The sequence below is a fragment of the Grammomys surdaster genome, unplaced genomic scaffold (genome assembly GCF_004785775.1).
Source record: "Grammomys surdaster isolate TR1022 unplaced genomic scaffold, NIH_TR_1.0 170, whole genome shotgun sequence".
Lineage (NCBI taxonomy): Eukaryota > Metazoa > Chordata > Mammalia > Rodentia > Muridae > Grammomys > Grammomys surdaster.
Genome location: NW_021604618.1, coordinates 24355818 through 24375992, shown reverse-complemented (window position 1 = coordinate 24375992; position 20175 = coordinate 24355818). Strand labels below are relative to the sequence as shown.

Genomic DNA, 20175 nt, shown 5'->3' with positions numbered 1-20175 from the left:
GGCGGGGGGGGGGAGGGGAGGAAAAGAGAAGAGAGGAAGGAAGCAAGCAAGCTAGCTGAGATGGGGACTGCAGAGATTTTAGTGGTTATGAGCACTAGATGCTCCTCTACAGGACTGGGGCTCAAAGTTACAAATATCCTCCTGAGTGCTGAGACTAAAGGCCTGCACCACCACAGAATATTATTTATAATCTCAAGTAAATTTAGTAACTTCCTAAATGTTCAACTACAGAATGGTTAAAGTGTAGCACTGTTCATCCGATAATGTAGACATTATAAAAAATGTTTTGAAACATCAGAAAAATCCTATTTTATTGTTCAGTTACAAATGGAATCAAAATAATCATGCGATACCCCAATAACAAAGTTCTTGCTTATTTCCCAACTCCCAGCCTTTTAAGAGAATAACAGTTTGGCATCTTTTCTATACATGGTAATATAATTTTCTATAGCTGTGTTTACCATAATAGTTACTGGGGAAAAGTGAAGCACCTTTGACTACTGATATATGTTCTTGTCTATGCAAATTTTCATTCTGAAAACAGATTTCCTTGTTCATGAGAGGAAATATAAAATGTTAGAAAGGAAAACTGGAATATTTCAAGTGTCTTTAGAACTAGAACAGCATCAAAACAGAAAACATCTCAATGTCTGGTAAACTAAGTATACTCAAGTTAGGTCTTTTCAGGCTGGAAACTAATATAAAACCATGGAAACTTAAGTGTGATTTCAACCTAAGTGACTAAGAGTCCCCAACACAGTCTCTTAGGCTAACCTATGACTTCTACTGCTTGTTCTGATCATGAAAGCACACAGAAGTACTTTTAAATATAAAAATTATTATTTAAATGTTTCTAGTTGGGAGAAAGGGAAAGATTCAGGCTGTTCACAAATGCAGAAAGGCACAGTCCCACATGGAGGACAATTTAGGAACATTCCTAAGACTAAAAATGTGGTTAACTTTTACTCAGAAATCCCATATTTAGGAATTTGTCCAAAAAATATGAATGTGCCTTTTAGAAATGATAATGTATATACACACACTACATGTATACATACACGTGGTTATTCAATGATTTTTTAAAAAGACTAGCCGGGCGGTGGTGGCGCACGCCTTTAATCCCAGCACTTGGGAGGCAGAGGCAGGCAGATTTCTGAGTTTGAGGCCAGCCTGGTCTACAGAGTGAGTTCCAGGACAGCCAGGGCTACACAGAGAAACCCTGTCTTGAAAAACCTAAATAAATAAATAAATAAATAAATAAATAAATAAATAAATAGACTAATTAAAAAAAACCCAACTGCTCATCAAGGAACAAGGAAATAAATGATGAAAGAATGATAAGAATTCAAAACTTAAGCTTCTGACACATGTTCAGAGCCAAGCAGTAAGTTCAAGGACAGCCAGGATTACATAGAGAAACTCTGTCTTAAAAAAACAAATGTGATCAGGACGTTGAAGCAGGTGGGTCAGTAAGTTCCACATTAGCCTGGCCTCCATATTACAACCCTGTCTTAAAAATAGAAAATCTTAAGCTGAAAACAGACTAAACCAAACTGGCCAGGTATGATAGCATATGCCTGAAATCTTAATACTCAGTAGTTAAGAGACAAAGGATCAAGAATTCTAGGTCAAGGATGAAGAGAGAGCTCAGCAGTAAAAGCACTGACTGCTCTTCTAGAGGTCCTGAGTTCAATTCCCAGAATGGTAGCTCACAACCATCTGTAACGGGGATCCGATGCCCTCTTCTGGGGTGTCTGAAGACAGAGACAGTGTACTCACATACAAATTTAAAAAAAAAAAAGAATTCTAGGTCATCCTTACTACACAGCAAGTTTGAGGCCAATTTGAACTACAAGAGATCCTGTCTCAAGAAAAAAAAAGCAGAGAGAGTTTGGGAGGATGGAGAGAGACATACACAGGAAGTAGAAGGGAAGGACATTCAGTTTGAGAGAGGAGCATTCCTTCTGGGGTATCGCTGAGGAGGAAGGTCAGCTGGGTGCTTTCTTTGCCTTTCTGAGCTAGCAGGCTTTCACCCTAGTATCTGGCTCCCAAATCTTCATTGATAAAAATCAAATAATTGAAAATTTGTTAAAAAACAAGTCAGAATGAGAAATATCACCATTTTAAAATCCTTAATAACTAAGAAATGATAGTCAATAATAATTTAACAGGTGGGTAAGAAATTGATGTAAGGAAAAAAATCTAAGTTTATAATGGAACCAGACTGTTTCCTCATCTCAACCCTGTTACTTTTTCAGCATCAGCAAACACAGTGCAGGCAAGAACATGGCTCCTGATATGAGGCGGTATGACACACGTGCCAATATTCCAAGCTTAAAATGTCCAACATGAACCTAACCAAAAGTTTACTCATGACTAGCAAATTAGAGTTAAGATATAAAGTAACCAGATATAAATAAAAGGTAGTATGCTCTATAAGACAACTAGCAGCCCAGTCTCTTTTACATACCTATCAGTAGAACAAGGGGAAGAGAAAGGGGCACCGAGAGAGTAAGTGGGGTAAACAGAGAAAACAAAAGATTGTAAGAGTCAGTACAATAACCACCATGTGACACATGCACAGGCCCTCCTTCAGTAGAGCAAATCTAAAAGACTGCTTGGAATAATGGGAAATATACATTTCTATGTGTGTATGTGTATGTATACATTAAACACATGCATATATATTAAGCATGAAACCTAGATATATAGACTTTTAGAATATCAGGTTATATTTATGCAATCATATGAAAAAGATGCCTGTTCAGGGGCTTAAAGAAAATGTGTATATTAGCTGTACTAATATGTAATCCTGGCTAGCCTAGAATTGCTACATAGACCAGGCTAGCATTCAAATTTTAGTAATCCTCCTGCTCTGCCTCCCAAATGCCAATATTACAGGTATGAATACTATCACACTTACTTTATGAGACTATGTCTCACAGTATAGCCCAGGGTAGTCTTGATTTTACAGTCCTCTAATTCAGACTCACAAAGTACTGGAATTACAGGAGTGTACCACCATGCTAGATAGTAGATTTTCTCTACTATCATATTTAAAGTTTTTTTTTTTTTTAACAAAAACCAAAGGCCAGGCAGTGTTGGTGCATGCCTTTAATCACAGCATTTAGGAGGCAGAGGAAGCAAAGCCGGAGGATCTTAGAAGTTTGGGGCCAGCCTGGTCTACAGAGTGAATTCTAGGACAGCCAGGACTACCTGTCAGATAGACAGAGAAACCATATCAAGAAAGAAAGGTGGGGGGGGGGGAGGGAGGGAGAAGGAGGAGGAGGAAGAGGAAGGAGGAGGAAGAGAGGGAGGGAGAAAGACTGACTGATTAAAGGCACTTCCATGTTATGTATGAAAAGATCTCTACAAAAAAGTAAATAAAAGCAAAGTGGAAACCATACAAGAAAAGAAAGCCACTTAGTGATGCATGTTTATAATCTCAGCACTTGGGAAGGCAGGAGGAAATCAAATTCAAGGTCAGCCTCATTTACGCAGCTAAAGCCTGACTCAAAGAGAGGTGGAGAGAATATATACAGAAATATAAAGATGTATTTGTTTGAAGTGTTTACATTTGAGACAGAGAATAAGTGAGAAAGGGATAGGAATGTTTTATAGTAATTGTTTTATGTTTGAATTATGAAAATGTTTCCTATAAAAAGGTTAAGTAATACTATTTCTGGATCCTGCTACAAATAATGAATAAAAAATAAAACCACAAATGACAAAGAAACAGAAACATTTTATGTTTTGCTCAGTTACTGTGACTAGAAATGCCTGCAGATAGGTTGGGGATACAGATCAGTGGTAGAGGGATCACTTATATGCAGAAGACCCTGAATTCAACCCCAGCACTGAAAAAAGGAAGGAGAGGAGGAAGGAGGAAGAGGAAAAGGAGAAAGATAAAAGAGAAAGATGGAAGAAATAGGAAGGAGGGAGAAAGGAAGAAAGAAAGAAGAGGAGAAAGAGGAGAAAGAAAACAGTAAGCACAGGCAAAAAACATTACCTGTTTTGAATGTGAAACAAAATATTTTCACATATAAGACTTCTAGGTTCTGTTTTTGCAAAAAAACACCAATCTGTTTCTGGAATTTGTCTTTTTGTTTGTTTGTTTGTTTGTTCTATTGAGACAGGGTTTCTCTGTGTAATAACCCTGGCTATCCTGAACTTGCTTTGTAGACCAGGCTGACATCAAAATCATGGAGATTCCCCAGTCTCTGCCTCCGGAGTGCTGGCATTCAAGGCATGCACCACAGCACCCGCGTGGGATATCCATTTAGTCTTTACAGAGTCCTTGAAGTTGCTAGTTCAGATACTATATATAACACAACCAACACAATATGAATTCTGTATACATTTTAAAGAAACTGACAGAACTTACCCTCTTTTTAATTTCTTCTTGCCTTTTCTTTTGCTGTCGTTCTTTCTCTTTTATCTTTTCTGCTATTTTTTTCTTTTCTGAAATTTTTACTTCTGAAAGAAATATTTTATTTACAATTATACTGAATACTTTCTAATTAATGACCAAGGCAGACATGATGCTTGAATACTTGAAACCAAACCTTCCCTAGCTTCCCAGAGTCATATGGTGTTATTCTGGAAATGAAGTTCTGGTACTCTTCCTTTTCCTTTCAAGTTGGATTCCCAAAGATCCAAATATCTCTCTTCATACTTCCTTCAGACAAGATAAGATCATTCAAATAACACCATTTTCTCTATTCTTTTTTCTCCCAATGAAATCCAGGAGTCAAATAGAAAACCAGCAGGTATATAATCTGATTGTTGAGAAGTCAGAGAGGAAGAGCAGGAAAAAGAAAGTAAAGAATAAACAATGTGGCTCACCTGGTTTGACTTCTGCTTCCTCTTTATTCTCATCGTCATCATCATCCCAGTTGTCCTGAAGACAAGACCCTCCATTAGTGAGTCTTACATGCTTTCTTTTCCATGTGACCTCTAGGATCAACTTAATTCTACAGAAACAAGTTTGTTGGTAATTTTTGGTATTACAGAATTTATAACAGTAATAAAGTCCTTAGCCAAGGGCTAAGCTAAGGGCTTATCTTCCCATTTTTTCCAGTCTACTTCTGTATCTCAGGAGTATAAGAAGCTTTACATGTTTCTCTGTTTGTTCCTGGCATTCTATAAATTCCAATATTGTTATTCCCTTGCCCCAATCATGCCTATAACTAGTTATTTGTATATAGTAAAGGCTACTAGGCTTTGAAAATTAATATTTAGAAGGAAGGCAGAGTCCAGTATGGCCCAGGCTGGTCTTGAACTCCTGATCTTTCTGCCTCCACTTGACAACTGGTAGAATTTCAGGCCACCAAACCCAGTCTCTGAATAGTAATTTTACCATTTAAGTTAGACTTACCAATTCTTTTTTTTTTTTTTTTTTTAATTTTATTTTATTTATGAGTACACTGTAGCTGTCTTCAGACACACCAGAAGAGGGCATCCAATCTCATTACGGGTGGTTGTGAGCCACCATGTGGTTGCTGGGATTTGAACTCAGGACCTCTGGAAGAGCAGTCAGTGCTCTTAACCGCTGAGCCATCTCTCCAGCCCCCGACTTACCAATTCTTTATAAAGTTTTCTAATTTAAAAATCTGGCTGGACGGTGGTGGTGCACACCTTTAATCCCAGCACTTGGGAGGCAGAGGCAGGGAGATTTCTGAGTTCGAGAGTTCAAGGCTAGCCTGGTCTACAGAGAGAGTTCTAGGACAGCCAGGGCTACAGAGAAACCCTGTCTCAAAAAACCAAACCAAAAAAAAAAAAAAGAATATTCCATTCCTACAACAGCTGGGCCTAGTGCCACAAAACTGAATTTATCCCAACTACTTGGGAGATAGATTGATGTTCAAATTCAAGGCTTGCCTCTACAAAGTGAGTTTAAGACCAGTCTGGGGAACTTAATGAAATCCTGTTTCAAAATTAAAGTGGAGGGCTGGAGAGATGGCTCAGAGGTTAAGAGCACTGACTGCTCTTCCAGAGGTCCTGAATTCAAATCCCAGCAACCACATGGTGGTTCACAACCATCCGTAATGAGATTTGATGCCCTCTTCTGGTGTCTTTGAAGACAGCTACAGTGTACTCATAAATAAAATAAATAAATCTTAAAAAAAAAAAAAAAAAAAAGCAAAATTAAAGTGGGAAAAAAAAAGTGAAGGCTAGGGAATATGGCTCAATGATAAAATGCCTGCCTGGTATACACAAGACCTTAGGTTCAATCCCTAGTACTGAAATAAATAAATAAATAAATAAATAAATAAATAAATAAAGCAGAAAATTCCAATCTGATCCATTGATACATCTTTAGTCGAAACAGATCAAACATTAAAAATTACCTTCCAGTTATGTGTATAAGATATATCTAAAACAAAAGAATTTCATGTTTACTTGAGTCCCATCTCTAAGATGTATCACACTACACATACATATATACACTTCATAATCTGAAGGGAAAAAAATCCCCAAACGGAAATACTTCTGGCCCCAAGCATTCTGGATAAGGAATATACTATACAATCTGTATCACATTACCTGAAAACAATAGAAAGGGTGCACTACTTCTTGGGTTTTGAGACAGAGCTTCACTATATATTCTAGGCTGGCCTCTAACACCGATCCATCTGTCTTTGCCTCCTAGTGATGGGATCAAAGACATGAAGGTACCCACCCCCAGCTTGACTAATCCTTCTAATTGTACTATCTCAATTTCTAGTACACTAGTGGGCAGGAACAAAAATAATAGGCACCCCTGTCTTTTTTTTCTCTGTTAATGAAATTGTCCCTTGAACATAGTAAAATCTATGAGTCATTGGCCATTGCTTCCTCTGGATTTGCATTAAGTTAAAAAATCTCACACCAAAGAGTTTGCCATGGTTTATTCTAGAATCTATATGGTTTCACTGTTTTGTTTTTTTATTTACATCCCCGAACCATCTAGATCAAAAATAACACAGATCTAATTTCATAATTTTTCAAATGGTTAGTAAGCTTCCAAGCATCAGTTATGAAAAAGTCTGCCCTACTCTTACCAAATGCTAAAATTTTGAATATTGAATTTCTGGCTTCCTATCTTATCCTACCATTAAGAGTCTTCATTTATCAGTAATACATTGAGGGTTTTTTAATGTATATTTTGAGACATGGTCTTAACTATATAGCCCTGGCCCTTCTGGAACTTGCCATAGAGACTAGGCTGGCCTAAAACGTGCAGTGATCCTCCTGCCTCTATCTCCTGAGTGCAGAGACTGTAGCTGTAACTAATACCCCTCTGCTTTCATTACAGAAGCTTTATGGTATGTTTAATGTCTGCTAGGGGTCATTCACCCTTTCAAGATTTTTAATGTTTTCCAGGGTGCTTGTTCCCCATATCCATTTAGCTAATGCCATAAAAAGCTTATCAGTTAAAAAACAAGATAACCAAGGTAAAATTTCTAAGCCTTAAAATCAGAGCTGTCTTATTTTTATTTTGAAGATTGTCTACCTATGTAGCCCAGGATGGCCTTCAACTCATGATCCTCTTGTCTTCCCTTACTGCATTCTGGGATCACAGGCATGTGTGTACTACCACATTGTTTAGCAGTTTTTTCATTTATCAAATGGACAAGTATTCCAGTCTCTAGCCAATGGGTCGCTTGTTTCAAGCAGTGTTGCTGACAACACAACCATAGTCAATTACATAACACATTTAAGTACTAAAGATGAGTCAAGAACTAATTGAACCTTTATAGCTCTGGCTCCTTAAGCTGGGCAAGGCACTTTTTTGGTTTTTCGAGACAGAGTTTCTCTGTGTAGCCCTGGCTGTCCTGGAACTCACTCAGCAGACCAGGCTGGCCTCGAACTCAGAAATCTGCCTGCCTCTGCCTCCCAAGTGCTGGGATTAAAGGCGTGCACCACCACCGCCCGGCTGGGCAAGGCACTTTGATAGACATATACTCTTGCTTTTTCTATGTCTAACTCAATCACTGAGCTACATATAAACCTATTGCCAAACTCCATTTTTTATAGAATTTAAAAGATTCCAATTTGACAGGGATGTAGACAGTCCTCAATTTAAATTAGCTTCAATCTATAGGTAGAACAGGCTCAGCAACCACTAGGCACAGTATGCATGTCACTTGAAGATGAGCCATCAGAGGGAAGGGGCAGAGCAGGAAGCACTGACGCTAGTAGATGAGGAAAAGACTGACTAACATGCCACAACTATGACACAAACAAGCTTCTAGCTTTATAGCATCACAGATCACAGATCTAAGTCAATGGAGGTATGTACACTAAACCTCAAAACAAGCTTTGTATATCCAGCAAAGAAATAAAAAAAATCTCTCCTCTCGATTAAAACTACAATGGATGGAAACAAGCAGAGCAGGAATAATTATATATACAAGAAAATATCTGTGTGTGCATAATTTTTAAAATAAACATTCTATTTTCTGTGTTTGGGTATTCTTTCTTCATGTATGTCTATGTACTACTTGTGTGCCTGTTGCCCTGAGAGGCCAGAAGAGGATTCAGACTCCTGGAACTGGAGTTACAGTTGTAAGCCACTGCGTAAGCGCTAGGAATCCAACTTGGATTCTTTGGAAGAGCCAGTGCTCTTCCAAAGAATCCTACTCATTGCTACTCAATGAGCTAACTCTCCAGCCCCCAAGTAAATATATTTTTATAACCACTTGTCAATTTAAGTCATAAGTTAGACTTTTAATAGACTATTAGTCATTATTTGAAAAACTAAGATACTAGAGTTAAAAATTAAGTTTGTATTTATTACCTTACTACTGTGTCTTACTTCTCACATCAAAACTGTAGTACAAACGGAATCAGAGATAAAACAGAAGTTAACTACCAGGTATTCTGGGGTCTGCAATATGCTGCTTAGACAGTACTTCAGATAGGAGGGTCACTGTTATGTCTAGGAAGTGCAGAGTTAAAGCTGAGATAATAACAGTATATAGCACATACTGAGCGTTTACTTTGCACCCATAATTATGCTAGGAGCTTTTCCATGTCCTAACATTAAAGCTGATCCTCATAACACTCCTAAAAGTAAGGCAGCAGCATCCCATTTCACAGAAAACTGTGGCCCAGACATAGCCAACATGTTATCTCAGTAAGAAGCAATACAGGGACTTCTCTGGACCAAAGTGACACAGAACAAGACTCCCTCTGAATCTTGGAATATAAAGTAACTGAAAACCAAAAGTCCCTCCTGGTAAGATCTGTTCTTTCCATTAGTTGTAGAATGAGCTCCCCTAGATCATAGGGAATCTCATAAAAAAGCAGAGTTAAGGTACATATTAGTATGTAAAATATGCCCAGATACATGCAACTGTATTAGTTATACAACCTTCAAATTTCAAGTTGCCATTGGCAGGTTTTATTTTGTTTAGAAATCTTTTTTTTTTTTTTTTGGTTTTTCGAGTTTTTTGAGACAGGGTTTCTCTGTATAGCCTGGGCTGTCCTAGAACTCACTCTGTAGACCAGGCTGGCCTTGAACTCAGAAATCCACCTGCCTCTGCCTCCCAAGTGCTGGGATTAAAGGCGTGCGCCACCACCACCCAGCTTTTTTCTTTTTGTTTAGAAATCTAAAGAAACTGATCTTCAAGCTTCTGTCTGGTACCAAAGTCATGAGAAAATTAGCACTGAATACCATCAACACAGAAGTACCTTCTTAGTAGCTCATCCATACCAACTCTGTATCCTCTATCCTTATCACTCTCAGGCTTCCCACAACAAAAGGTAAGCCCAGCTCCTCTCCATGCAAATAGAAGGCTACTTAGAAATTCTCCATCTTATCAGATTCCATTTCTTGGGACATTGTCTGTTTTGTAGTTGGGTCTTGCTGTGTAATTTAGACTGGCCTTGAACTCATGATCCTCTGACTCCAGAATGCTGAGATTTATGGCATGGGCCATCACACCAGGCCAGAATAGGTTTTAGTAGCAAATAAAGGCAGTTCCCGTAAATAAATTCTAGGCAGAGTCATGAAACCTGACTCAGTGCATAAAGGATCACGAAAAGCAAGCCATGTCTATTATCATTACCCTTAAACACACGTAACAAGCCTGCCCTGACGTTACTACTCAACTATCATATTAATTCTCTTAAGAAGAGAACAAATATAGCTGGCACTATCCAAGAAGGCTAGGTAGCTTTCCACAGAAATTTTTAAAAACTTAGGTCTTTAGTTATGAAATTATCAGGTCCTGAAAAGTAAAGGTAGGGTACAGAATGCCTACCACAACTGCTGTAGGGAAACTGGGCAGACTATTCTATAAACATGAGGACCTTGTAAATGCTGGCAAGTTTTCCAGATAAAATGACAAAAGTGTTGCAAGACACTTAAAATAGAGACAGTAAGCTTACCTATCACTTCGAAAAAGACCTAAGTGTTATTTGGTTCAAGATACAACCTATTAATATCCTATTAAAAACACTGGAATATAGCTCAATTGATGTAGCACTTGCACAGAATGCATGAGGTCTTAGATTAAATCTCCATTACTGAAACAAACATCAAACACAGCAGGAATTTGATTCAGGTATCCTATATAGTTTATGCCTGAGATTCCAGCACTCAGAGTGTAGAAACAGGAGGATCAGGAGTTCATGGTCAACTTCTGTAACCTGTGAAGTTCTAGGCCAGCCTGGACTATAATCCTATAACAAAAACATTCAGGTTGCCTTCATAAAATGGCCAGCTTCTTTATAGAGAAGCTGGTTTATAATTTACTCATGTATATAATATTCATGCCCTACAGATATTCACCCAACATCAATTGAATCATTTCTCTCAAAGAGAAATGGCTGCTTTCAAGTTCAAAAATCTATTTCTTAACCAAACACAACCAAGTATTAAAAGGGAAACAAAAAAAATGTTAATGTTATCTTTAAAAAGTTTTCCAACAATGTACCTAACAGTTGGCTGGTTCTGCCATTTTCATAATACGAAAATGTAGAGTGTCATATACAACGCGAGAAATGTATTTAAGGCTGAAAATGCTTTCCAACTAAAGCAGTATGTATTTATAGATTGTCAAATGGGAATAGCTTCAAAAGAACAGTTAAAATTGTTTGCCCCATAGCAATAGCCCAGGAATTAACATATTTCTCTCCTTTTTCCCTCAAATAATTTGGTCCAGCAAACCTATTTGATTTTTTTCTTTTTAAAGATAGAGTAGCCCAGAGCAGCCTCAAACTCCCTATGATGATTTGAATAGGTTTGGCCTCCAGATTTTGAATGGTTGGCCCATGGGGAGTGGCACTATTAGGAGGTGTGGCCTTGTTGAAGGAAGAGTCACTGTGGGGTGGGGCTTTGAGGGCTCCACCTATGCTTAAGCTCTGCCCAGTGCAGGAAAAGAGCCTCTTCCTGGCTGCCTGTCTCTGATTCTGCTACTTTAGATCAAGGTGTAAAACTCTCGGCTCCTCCAGCACCAGGTCTGCCTGCATGCTACCATGCTTCCCACCATGATAATGGACTAAACCTCTGAAACTGTAAGCCAGCACCAATTAAATGTATGCCTTTATAAGAGTTGCCTTGGTCACGGTGCCCCTTCACAGCAATAAAAACCTAAGACACTATGAGTAGATGACCTTGAACTTGTTATCCTGAGTGCTGAAAATATTATAGGAGGGGTACCACTATCATATCAAGTTTACATGATGCTTGAAATAGAATCCAGAAGTTTCATGTATCTTAGGCAAGCACTCTACCAACTGAGCTATATCCCCAGCCCACAGGATACCACATAATTTCTTATTGAAAAAACAACTTTTTAGTACTCTGTAAATTACGTAGTTTCTACTCTAAGTAGTTTCAAAACTGACAAGGCTAGCCTTCTCATTAAAATTCAGTTTTTTAAAGAAAGTTAAATATTCTACCATCTTCCTTAGGTCAAAATAATTGTTTCAGTAAATTCTACTCCATTTAATCTAGTTTTGTTCCACCTCAATGCCTACCTGCCTCATATTCAATGATTATCAACCAATTCTACTTTAATTCCTGGCTAAGCAATAACAAGGTCAAAAAGCTGAACACTAAGGCTGGAAAGATGTCTCAGTGGTTTAGAGCACTTATTGCTCTTGTAGAAGACCTGGCTCATAATTCTAACTCCAGTCCCACAGCATCTGAGGCCCTCTTCTAATCCCATGAGCACCAGGCACATTCATGGTGCACACAGAGACATGCAGACAAAATATAATATAAAATTAATCTTTAAAAGCCCCAAACACTAAACAAGTTAACTAATTTATATTTGCAACGGCCCAGTACAGCAAATAGAATAAGTAAGTAGTTTTCAATAAAAAACATTCTTGAGATAACTGATTCCCAAGTTGTCCTGATAGCTACATACCACGTGGCATGTACGCCTACACACAAGAAACAAAGCTTTCTAAGCGAAAATTTACTGTTTTATAAAAATTATTAAAGTACTGAAATGATTGGGATTTTCTTCATAGTAATCTGGTTAAAGACCAAATATAGCAGCTCATTCACTCCTATAATCCCAGCACTTGGGAGGCTAAGACAGGAGGATTGCCATGGTTGTAAGGCCAGCCTGGGCCAGAGTAAGACTATCTCAACTTTAAAAAAAAAAAAAAAAAAAAAAAAAGATGATGATGACTATTTTCATTCAGTTGTATAGGGAGTTACAGAGGAAGATATTATGAAGATCTTATTAAACCACTGTATATTTGTAATTTTGTATAAATTAGAAAAATATTCTCTTCAAGATACAAATTTTCAGCCAAGCATAGTGGCAACACACTTGTAATTCCAGCACTAAGAAGACTGAGGCATGGGAAGTTTGAGTGTTCAAGTACAGCCCAGTGTATGCAACCAGACTGCACATTCCACCTCCCAAAAAAAGGCAGGACTAGGGATACAGTTCAGTTGGTAGTGTCAAGCCACCCTGAGTGCCAGCACTGGGATTAAATAAACCAGGTATATAGCACACAGCTCTGTCACAGCACCTGGGAAGCCAAGAGACAGTTCAAGGCCATCCTTAGTACACACACAGTGAATCTGACACTATCTTGAGCTATATGATATGCTCTTTTAAAGAAAACAAAAGATTACCTATTTTCTGGCAAAATGGTCACCCTACTGTAATCACAGTTTTCTTTAAAACAAAGATCTTGAAGTTGCAATCTCGCGCGCGTGTGCACAAACACACACACACACACACACACACACACACACACACACACACACAACTTAAGGAACTTGAAAGGCTGAAGCAGGAAGATTCAAATTGGAGATCCTGCCCCAAAAATAAAATATAAGAAACAAACAAAAATAAAATTAAATACAGATTCTATTCCTCAGAAGTGCGAATACTTGAAAAGAAGATGCCCTTATTTTGGAAGATTTACAATTATTAATTTGGATAGATCCTTAAAGTAAATGAGTAATGATTGACTGCTTAGTGCATAGTTTTCACCTGGGTCAGTTCTCTGAGATCTTGTGTAATCTACAATGCAACTAGAGAAACACATAGCTGAGGGCCAGAGATGTAGTTCAGTTGGTGGTTTGCCCTGGGTTCTATCCCCAAGGAGGCATAAACTAGGGGTAGTTGTACATGCCTTTAATCCTAGTACTCAAATGTCTATAGACAAGGTCACAGAATTCAGTTGGCTATACAAAGAGGGTGAGGCCAATCCTGGGCCACGTGAGATCCTGCCTAAAATAACTAAACATAAAAAACAGACAAAAACAAAATGCCTGAGATAGCTGACCATAGCCAGAAGTTTCCTCTGTACACCTTTTGAATAAACCTAATTTGTATCATGTTCAATTGGAATGAATGTAGGGAATCTAGTAAAATGGTTTTAAAGTTGTGTACCTGCTGCTTTCAGCAGGTACTCAATCCTGCATCCACATCCTACACATCACTCTAGTCATATACACAAAGCAAACATTACTTCCCGCTACCTCTTCATATCAGGATAGTAAGAAAAAGTCTAAGTAAATAAATACTAAGTACAAATAAGGAGATGTACAATCCTTAGTTCTAAAAAAAGTATGTCTGCCTATCTGTGGCTATGCATGTGTATGTGACAGCAGGTCTGCAAGGACAGAGATGGCCTGATGCCTGGAGCTAAAGCCACAGACAGCTGTGATGTAAATGCTAGGAATCTGACTCTAGCCCTCAGGAAGAAAATACTGCTCTTAGGCCCTCTCTCCAGCCACTAGGTTTCACCTTTATACAGGAAAAAGTCTGTCCTCCTCCATGAATATTACTAAGAGGTCTACAGCTTAAGTCCATTTTTGCCACTGCAAGACAGCTTCTAAAAAGTCAGAAAGGTAAAGTACTACCAAAAAGGACAGTCACCTAGAGCAAGTACCTAAAACAGACACTGTAAGCGGCATTAAACTGGTATTTATAATGGTGAAGCACTTGATCCTCACATTAAAAGAACACTTTCTACAGTTCTGCCATAGAACTCTCACTCTATTGCCCAAATTAGTCTTAAAACTCTTGGACTCAGGTGATTCTCCTCCAACTTCCCCAAGTGCTGGAACTACACTTCCCATCCAACCAATCTTGTTTTTTTCTTTTTTAATTCACATATTGAACTGTTTAAGGACTACGATTATTTGACTTAATGAAAACTAAGCCTTGCTACCACAAAACGATTAAATGCTAAAACATCACAACTCAGAAGTCTGGTAATATAACTCACTACTATGAAAGGTGACAAATTTCAATTCTAACAAACTTTTGAATGGGCAAAAAAATCTGTTTGATAACCATGATCTTCCAATAAAAACACAAAAATTCATAGTAAACAGACACTATAAAAAATATAAGATCCCTCTGGCCTTGGGAAAATGATAAAGTGTGGCATAAAATAAACCACAGATATTAGTTTTAGCAGCCAAACTATTTCTATTAGGATAAAAGAAGGAAGACATCAATGAAAATTAGTATTTACTGAATATCTACCAAATGCTAGGCAGCCTTGCTGATGCTCATTTAAAATACAAAGTAATTCTGATGGTGGTGCACTCCTTTAATCCCAGCACTCATGAGGCAGAGCTAGGCAGTTTCTGTGAGTTTCAAAGCCAGCCTGGTTTACATAGTGAGACTCACTCTCAAAACAAAACATGTAAAAAACAACAAAGAAACTATGTAATCCAAGACTCATTACAATTATTTACATACTTAGAAAGTGTAACTAGAAAATGCCAAAGTAACATTTAAAACCCAGGAGTCAAAAAAACTATTTTTATGTACTGTATCATAAGAATAGAAATAAAGTAAATTTTCAACACTACAACAGAATGGACAAAATCAGCTTCCAATCTTAAACATCAACTTCAAACATTATAAGAACTGATTATGTACACAAAAGTAAGTCTGCATTGGAAGAGTGACTGGACAATGAGATCTTTATATTAACTTACTTCTAGGTCTCTCAAAAATAGCTTTTGTTGTTGTTGTTTGTTTTTTTGAGACAGGGTTTCTCTGTGTAGCCCTGGCTGGCCTCGAACTCAGAAATCCACCTGGCTCTGCCTCCCAAGTGCTGGGATTAAAGGCGTGTGCCACCACTGCCCGGCAAAAATTAGCTCTAATACTTAGACTTACAGTGGTTCTCAACTTGTGGATCTCCAACAACCCTTTCAGAGGTCAGATATCCTGCATCAGATACTTACATTGCAATTATAACAGCAGCAAAATTAGTTATAAAGTAGCAAAAAAATAATATGTTAAATTACACAACATGTTAAATACAAGTTAAAGTCCATGGCATCAGGAAGAGCCAGAACCACTGTTAAGTTATAAGAATTATAAACATCAGGATCAAAACTATTAAGAGTCCATAATCCCAGGTAGATACTACATGGCATCGTTACAGACAGCTTTAAACAACTTTCTGGAACTTACTCTAATAACCCCCATTTTGTTTTTAACTCACTCCCATCCCTTAACTTTAACTTCTTTAACTTTATAAGATGTCCAAACTTCTACTTCCTAGGAAAAGTGAAAAATCAAAACTGAAAATCTGTTGTGATGTGGTAATATAAGGTCGGCAACAAACCATGCCCAAGTGTAAATAGGTAAAGGAAGCATGTAAGTAGCCAGTCAATAATACTATTAGTCATTATTAACTTCAATATATACAAAGCTCACTTCATTCCTCAAATTCAAGCTATCTGGTAAAGTGGACATACACTTCAACAATGTTAAGAGTAAAAATGAAAAATCCAAACAGTATATGATGAGCCCGAAGGAGTTTCTAAAAATAAGGGGAATAGAACTCGAATTTACAACACAAAGAAAAATAAAACCATTGGCCCCTGGTCTACCAACCACCAACTCTTTGGTATTTTTTTCTAGGCCTGTCTGTTCCTGTGTAGATAAATAACTGTTAACTCTCTATTTTTCAGAGTTCACAGTTCTGTCCACTAACCCGATGGTTATCTCAGTGCTCTCAGTTCATCCTTCTTACCACGGGGTGGGGGAAGGGAGAGTTAAAAGTTGTTTTACTGTTCCAATTCTAGTTTAGAAAAAATCAATGTATTTTCTCCATCTAATCGCTCGAACGAGCTACCGACCTTCACAATCATACCTAAGTTACTGACACATGGGAGACCCGAACTAGAAAAGGCGGGTCTCACGACTTTCCATATGGGACAAACACTGAAACCGAGTTCCCGATCTGTTCGCCTTGTTTCGGTGAGAGGTTCTGGACTGCGAAGATAACACGTGGGCCGACCGGACTGCTGCTGTCACTTCTCGTCGCCAGTTAGGTTTCAGGCCAGAGTGGACACTCGGTGAAGGGCTGGGGCCCAGGCGGCCACCACCCTCGGCAGAGTCTGGCCGGACAAGCTGCCGCCTGCTGCCCACATGGCCGTCCAGCCGAGAGAACCAGGGAACCTCTGGGCCGACGCTCACGCGGGACCCACGGCCCGCAGGCCCGGGCGGCGCCCTGGGGCCCCGAGTCTCTCCGCCCGCTGCCGGCGCCCACCCGCGTAGCCTGGCGCCCAGCCCCGCACCTACCTTCACGTCCTCGTCCTCGTCCTCGCCTTCCCAGCGGTCCCCGCCGGCCGTACCACCGCCCGCGACCTTCCGCACTGGGTCCTCCATAGAGAACGTGTCCGCGTCTACGGAAGAGAGCGAGTCGCGTTAGTACACGCGTGGGAGCGGGGCCTCCACAGCCCGCAGTCGGGCTGGAACTTCTGCTCACCCCAGGAGTCTGAGTCCCCCGCTGCCGCCGCCGCCGCCGCCGCCATCTCGAACCCGGGGTGAGCGTGTGTGAGAAAGGAAGAGCTGCGAAGAGTTAGCGCGGCAGAGGTGAGTCACTGGGCTGGCTCTCGTTGGCCCGCGCGGGGCAGGCTGGGACTGTGGCTGACTGGGCGCCTGGCCGAGGCTCCGCCCCCCGGGCAACGCGGGGCTGGACGAGGCGGGGCGGGGCGACGCTGGGCTTGGAGACGCGGACCAACCTGATCCCCCTCCCAACCCCCCCCCCCCCCCGAAGGAAGAGGAAGTGCGCACGCGTGAGTAGGGCGGTGCTCGTCTGGCGAGCGGAAATTCTAGTGCTAGTAGACTGGGAGCCAGCAGGCGCGCGGTGAGGAAGAAGTAGACAGGGCGGTTCTCTCGCGGCCTCCTGGCATTCCGGCACGGAGATTGAAGTCTACCCCAAGTCTCCCGGGTTTTCCCTTCCCGTGATCACCCGGAGCACAGCACGGTGATTCTTTGGCGAAAACATTTCCGAGTTCCGTAGTCCGTGCCCGTATATTATCTAGTTTGTCCTCAACACAATAGCAAAAATAGTTAGGTAAACAGATTTCGACACAGTGCAATGGCTACAAAAAAAAAAAGCATTATGAGGTTAGATGTAAAAAGGTAGCACTAACGACGACGGAGGTTGCAGTTTCCTACCCGCGGTAGGTACTGGTGAAGTTGGAGTTTGAGAAACCAAGTGACTTGTGACTTGCATTTCTGGTAGAGAGAAGGCTTGTGGTGCTCTTCTGACTGAGTGCAATCGAACAGGTAAACTGATAATAAAGAACCTAAAAGGAGCAAAATTCTTTCCCCCTTGGCACTGGGCTTCTCTGTAAGGACATTAAGGGGCGAGCTAGTTTAGATATTGTCTGGTTTTCCAATATATTCATAGGTTTTTTGTTTTGTTTTGGTTTTGGTTTTGGTTTTTTGTTTTGTTTTGTTTCGAGACAGGGTTTCTCTGTATAGCTCTGGCTGTCCTGGAACTCACTCTGTAGACCGGGCTGGCCTCGAACTCAGAAATCCGCCTGTCTCTGACTTCCAAGTGCTGGGATTAAAGGCGTGCACCACCACCGCCCGGCATATTCATAGTTTTTTAAGTTTTTTTTTTTTTTTTTTTTTTTTTTTTTTAAGACAAGTGTCTCTGTGTAACCTGGGCTGTCCTGGAATTCACTACAGCTGTAGACCAGACTGGCTTTGAACTCAAATCCACCAGCCGGTGCCTCCTAGGTGCTGGGATTAAAGGCATAAGGTTGGTTTTTAAAGTTTTAAAAAGATAAGACACAGATCAGCCATTCTCTTATTAGTTTCCATTTCTTGTCTATTTTTCGTCTACAAGTAAACATTTTAGAAGGTGATCTTTCAAGAAATATTCTACAGCATTATTAAAGTGAAAGGCGACGCTCTATAAAGAAGGCATCCATTTATAATTTGGCAAAGTACATAATACATAAGTATAATCAATTTGCTGTGCTCGGGATAAAACCAAGAGCCTCTGCATTCCTTCCATTACTACAGAGCTGTGAGACTTCCAACTTGAATGAATTAATTCAGCAAGAAGAATTCAAGCCCGAATTAAGCCAGTGACAATGGAAAGGAAGGAACCAGTCTGAAAACTAAAGGTCAAAGGCGATAGAATGGTTAATTTTATGTATCAGTTTGACTAGACTGTGGTACCCATGTTCCCTAATTTTTAGTCAAACACCAGTCTAGTTGCTGTGAATGTTAGATGTGATTAACATTTATTTAAATTATTTAATCCAAATTAAGACCCTAGGAAGGAAGACTTATGCTTCCAGACCATAGCATCAGATGTCCCTTGGATCGATATCCTACTTACTTGCCCTGAAAATTTTGGATAATTGTGTGATCTAAATTCCTTAAAATCTCTTTTGATATATGCATCATCCCATTGACCTGTTTCTGTGGCAAGCCCTAATGTAGGGGCTGAGTGGATTGAAGGTCAGAGGAGGAAACAGTTAAAGCCTGGGAGGTTGAGTGGTGGTCACACTCGCTCAGATGCCCAAATCTGAGAGCTGCCACTTATTTCTTACCCTCTCTCACCTCCTGAGTTCCATTTGTTACCAAGGTTTGTAGCTGTTTCCATTACTGAAATTGAAAAACTACTACTACCTGAATCTTTTTTGTAATTTCCCAACTGGTATTCCATCTTCCTTTCTCCACAGTCCATCCCCACACAACAATGTGCTTGCTAAAAAATGTAATTTATACCAAGTGTGGTGGTGATTCAGGCCTGTATTCCAGTACCCTTGATGCAGAAGCTAAAAGATGCCAAGTTTGAGGCCAACCTGTCCAAATAAATAGTAAATAACAGTGGTTCCTTCCAGGTAAAATATCTGTAATGACTTTCTATTTTTAGAAAACCCTTAACTTTTTAGCTTGGGGATGTAACGTAGTTGGCAGAGTGCTTGCCCAGCATGTACAAGGCCGTAAATTCAATCCTTAGCACCATATAAATGATGGTTGCACACACCTGTAACCCCAAGCACTCAGGAGTTGGAAGCAGGAGAATCAAAAAGGAAAGCTATACTTAACTACATACTAAGTTTGATGGCAGCCTGGGTTATATGTGACCCTGTCCCAAAATGAAAGTTCGTCTTTTCGTGGTCAGGAATCCCTTAGATCAGCATAGACTGACCTACTTCCTTCAAATGTATGCCAGTCTCCTTTCCTTCTTTACCTTTTTCTCCCTCTTTTCCTTCTGCTGTTTCTCCTTCCCTCTGATTCCCCCTCCCCCCTTTATTCCCTTCATTGCTGAGGCTGCCTCTAGGAGCCTTAGAGTCAATATTCCTGCCTGTGGTGCTCGTCCCACACTTGATCACATGGATGGCTTCTCCTCCTTCATATTAAAGCCAAATGTCCCATTTACAGGAGTCCCTTCTGTGGGCTGAGCATACAGCTCAGTTGGTAGAGT

The 20175-nt window shown here is 39.8% G+C and overlaps 1 protein-coding gene across 1 annotated transcript in view; it reads right to left on the bottom strand.

Moving 5' to 3' along the window:
- Positions 1 to 17332, bottom strand: part of Eif3j (eukaryotic translation initiation factor 3 subunit J) — a 25954-nt gene extending 8622 nt beyond the window's left edge. The window contains exons 1-4 of the mRNA XM_028766863.1: positions 17206 to 17332; positions 17019 to 17122; positions 4846 to 4900; positions 4385 to 4476 (exon numbers count right to left, since the gene is read on the bottom strand). Of these exons, the coding sequence (XP_028622696.1) occupies positions 4385 to 4476; positions 4846 to 4900; positions 17019 to 17122; positions 17206 to 17251 (297 nt within the window). The 5' untranslated portion in view covers positions 17252 to 17332. The remainder of the gene's footprint in view (positions 1 to 4384; positions 4477 to 4845; positions 4901 to 17018; positions 17123 to 17205) is intronic.
- Between the last annotated feature and the right edge of the window lie 2843 nt (positions 17333 to 20175).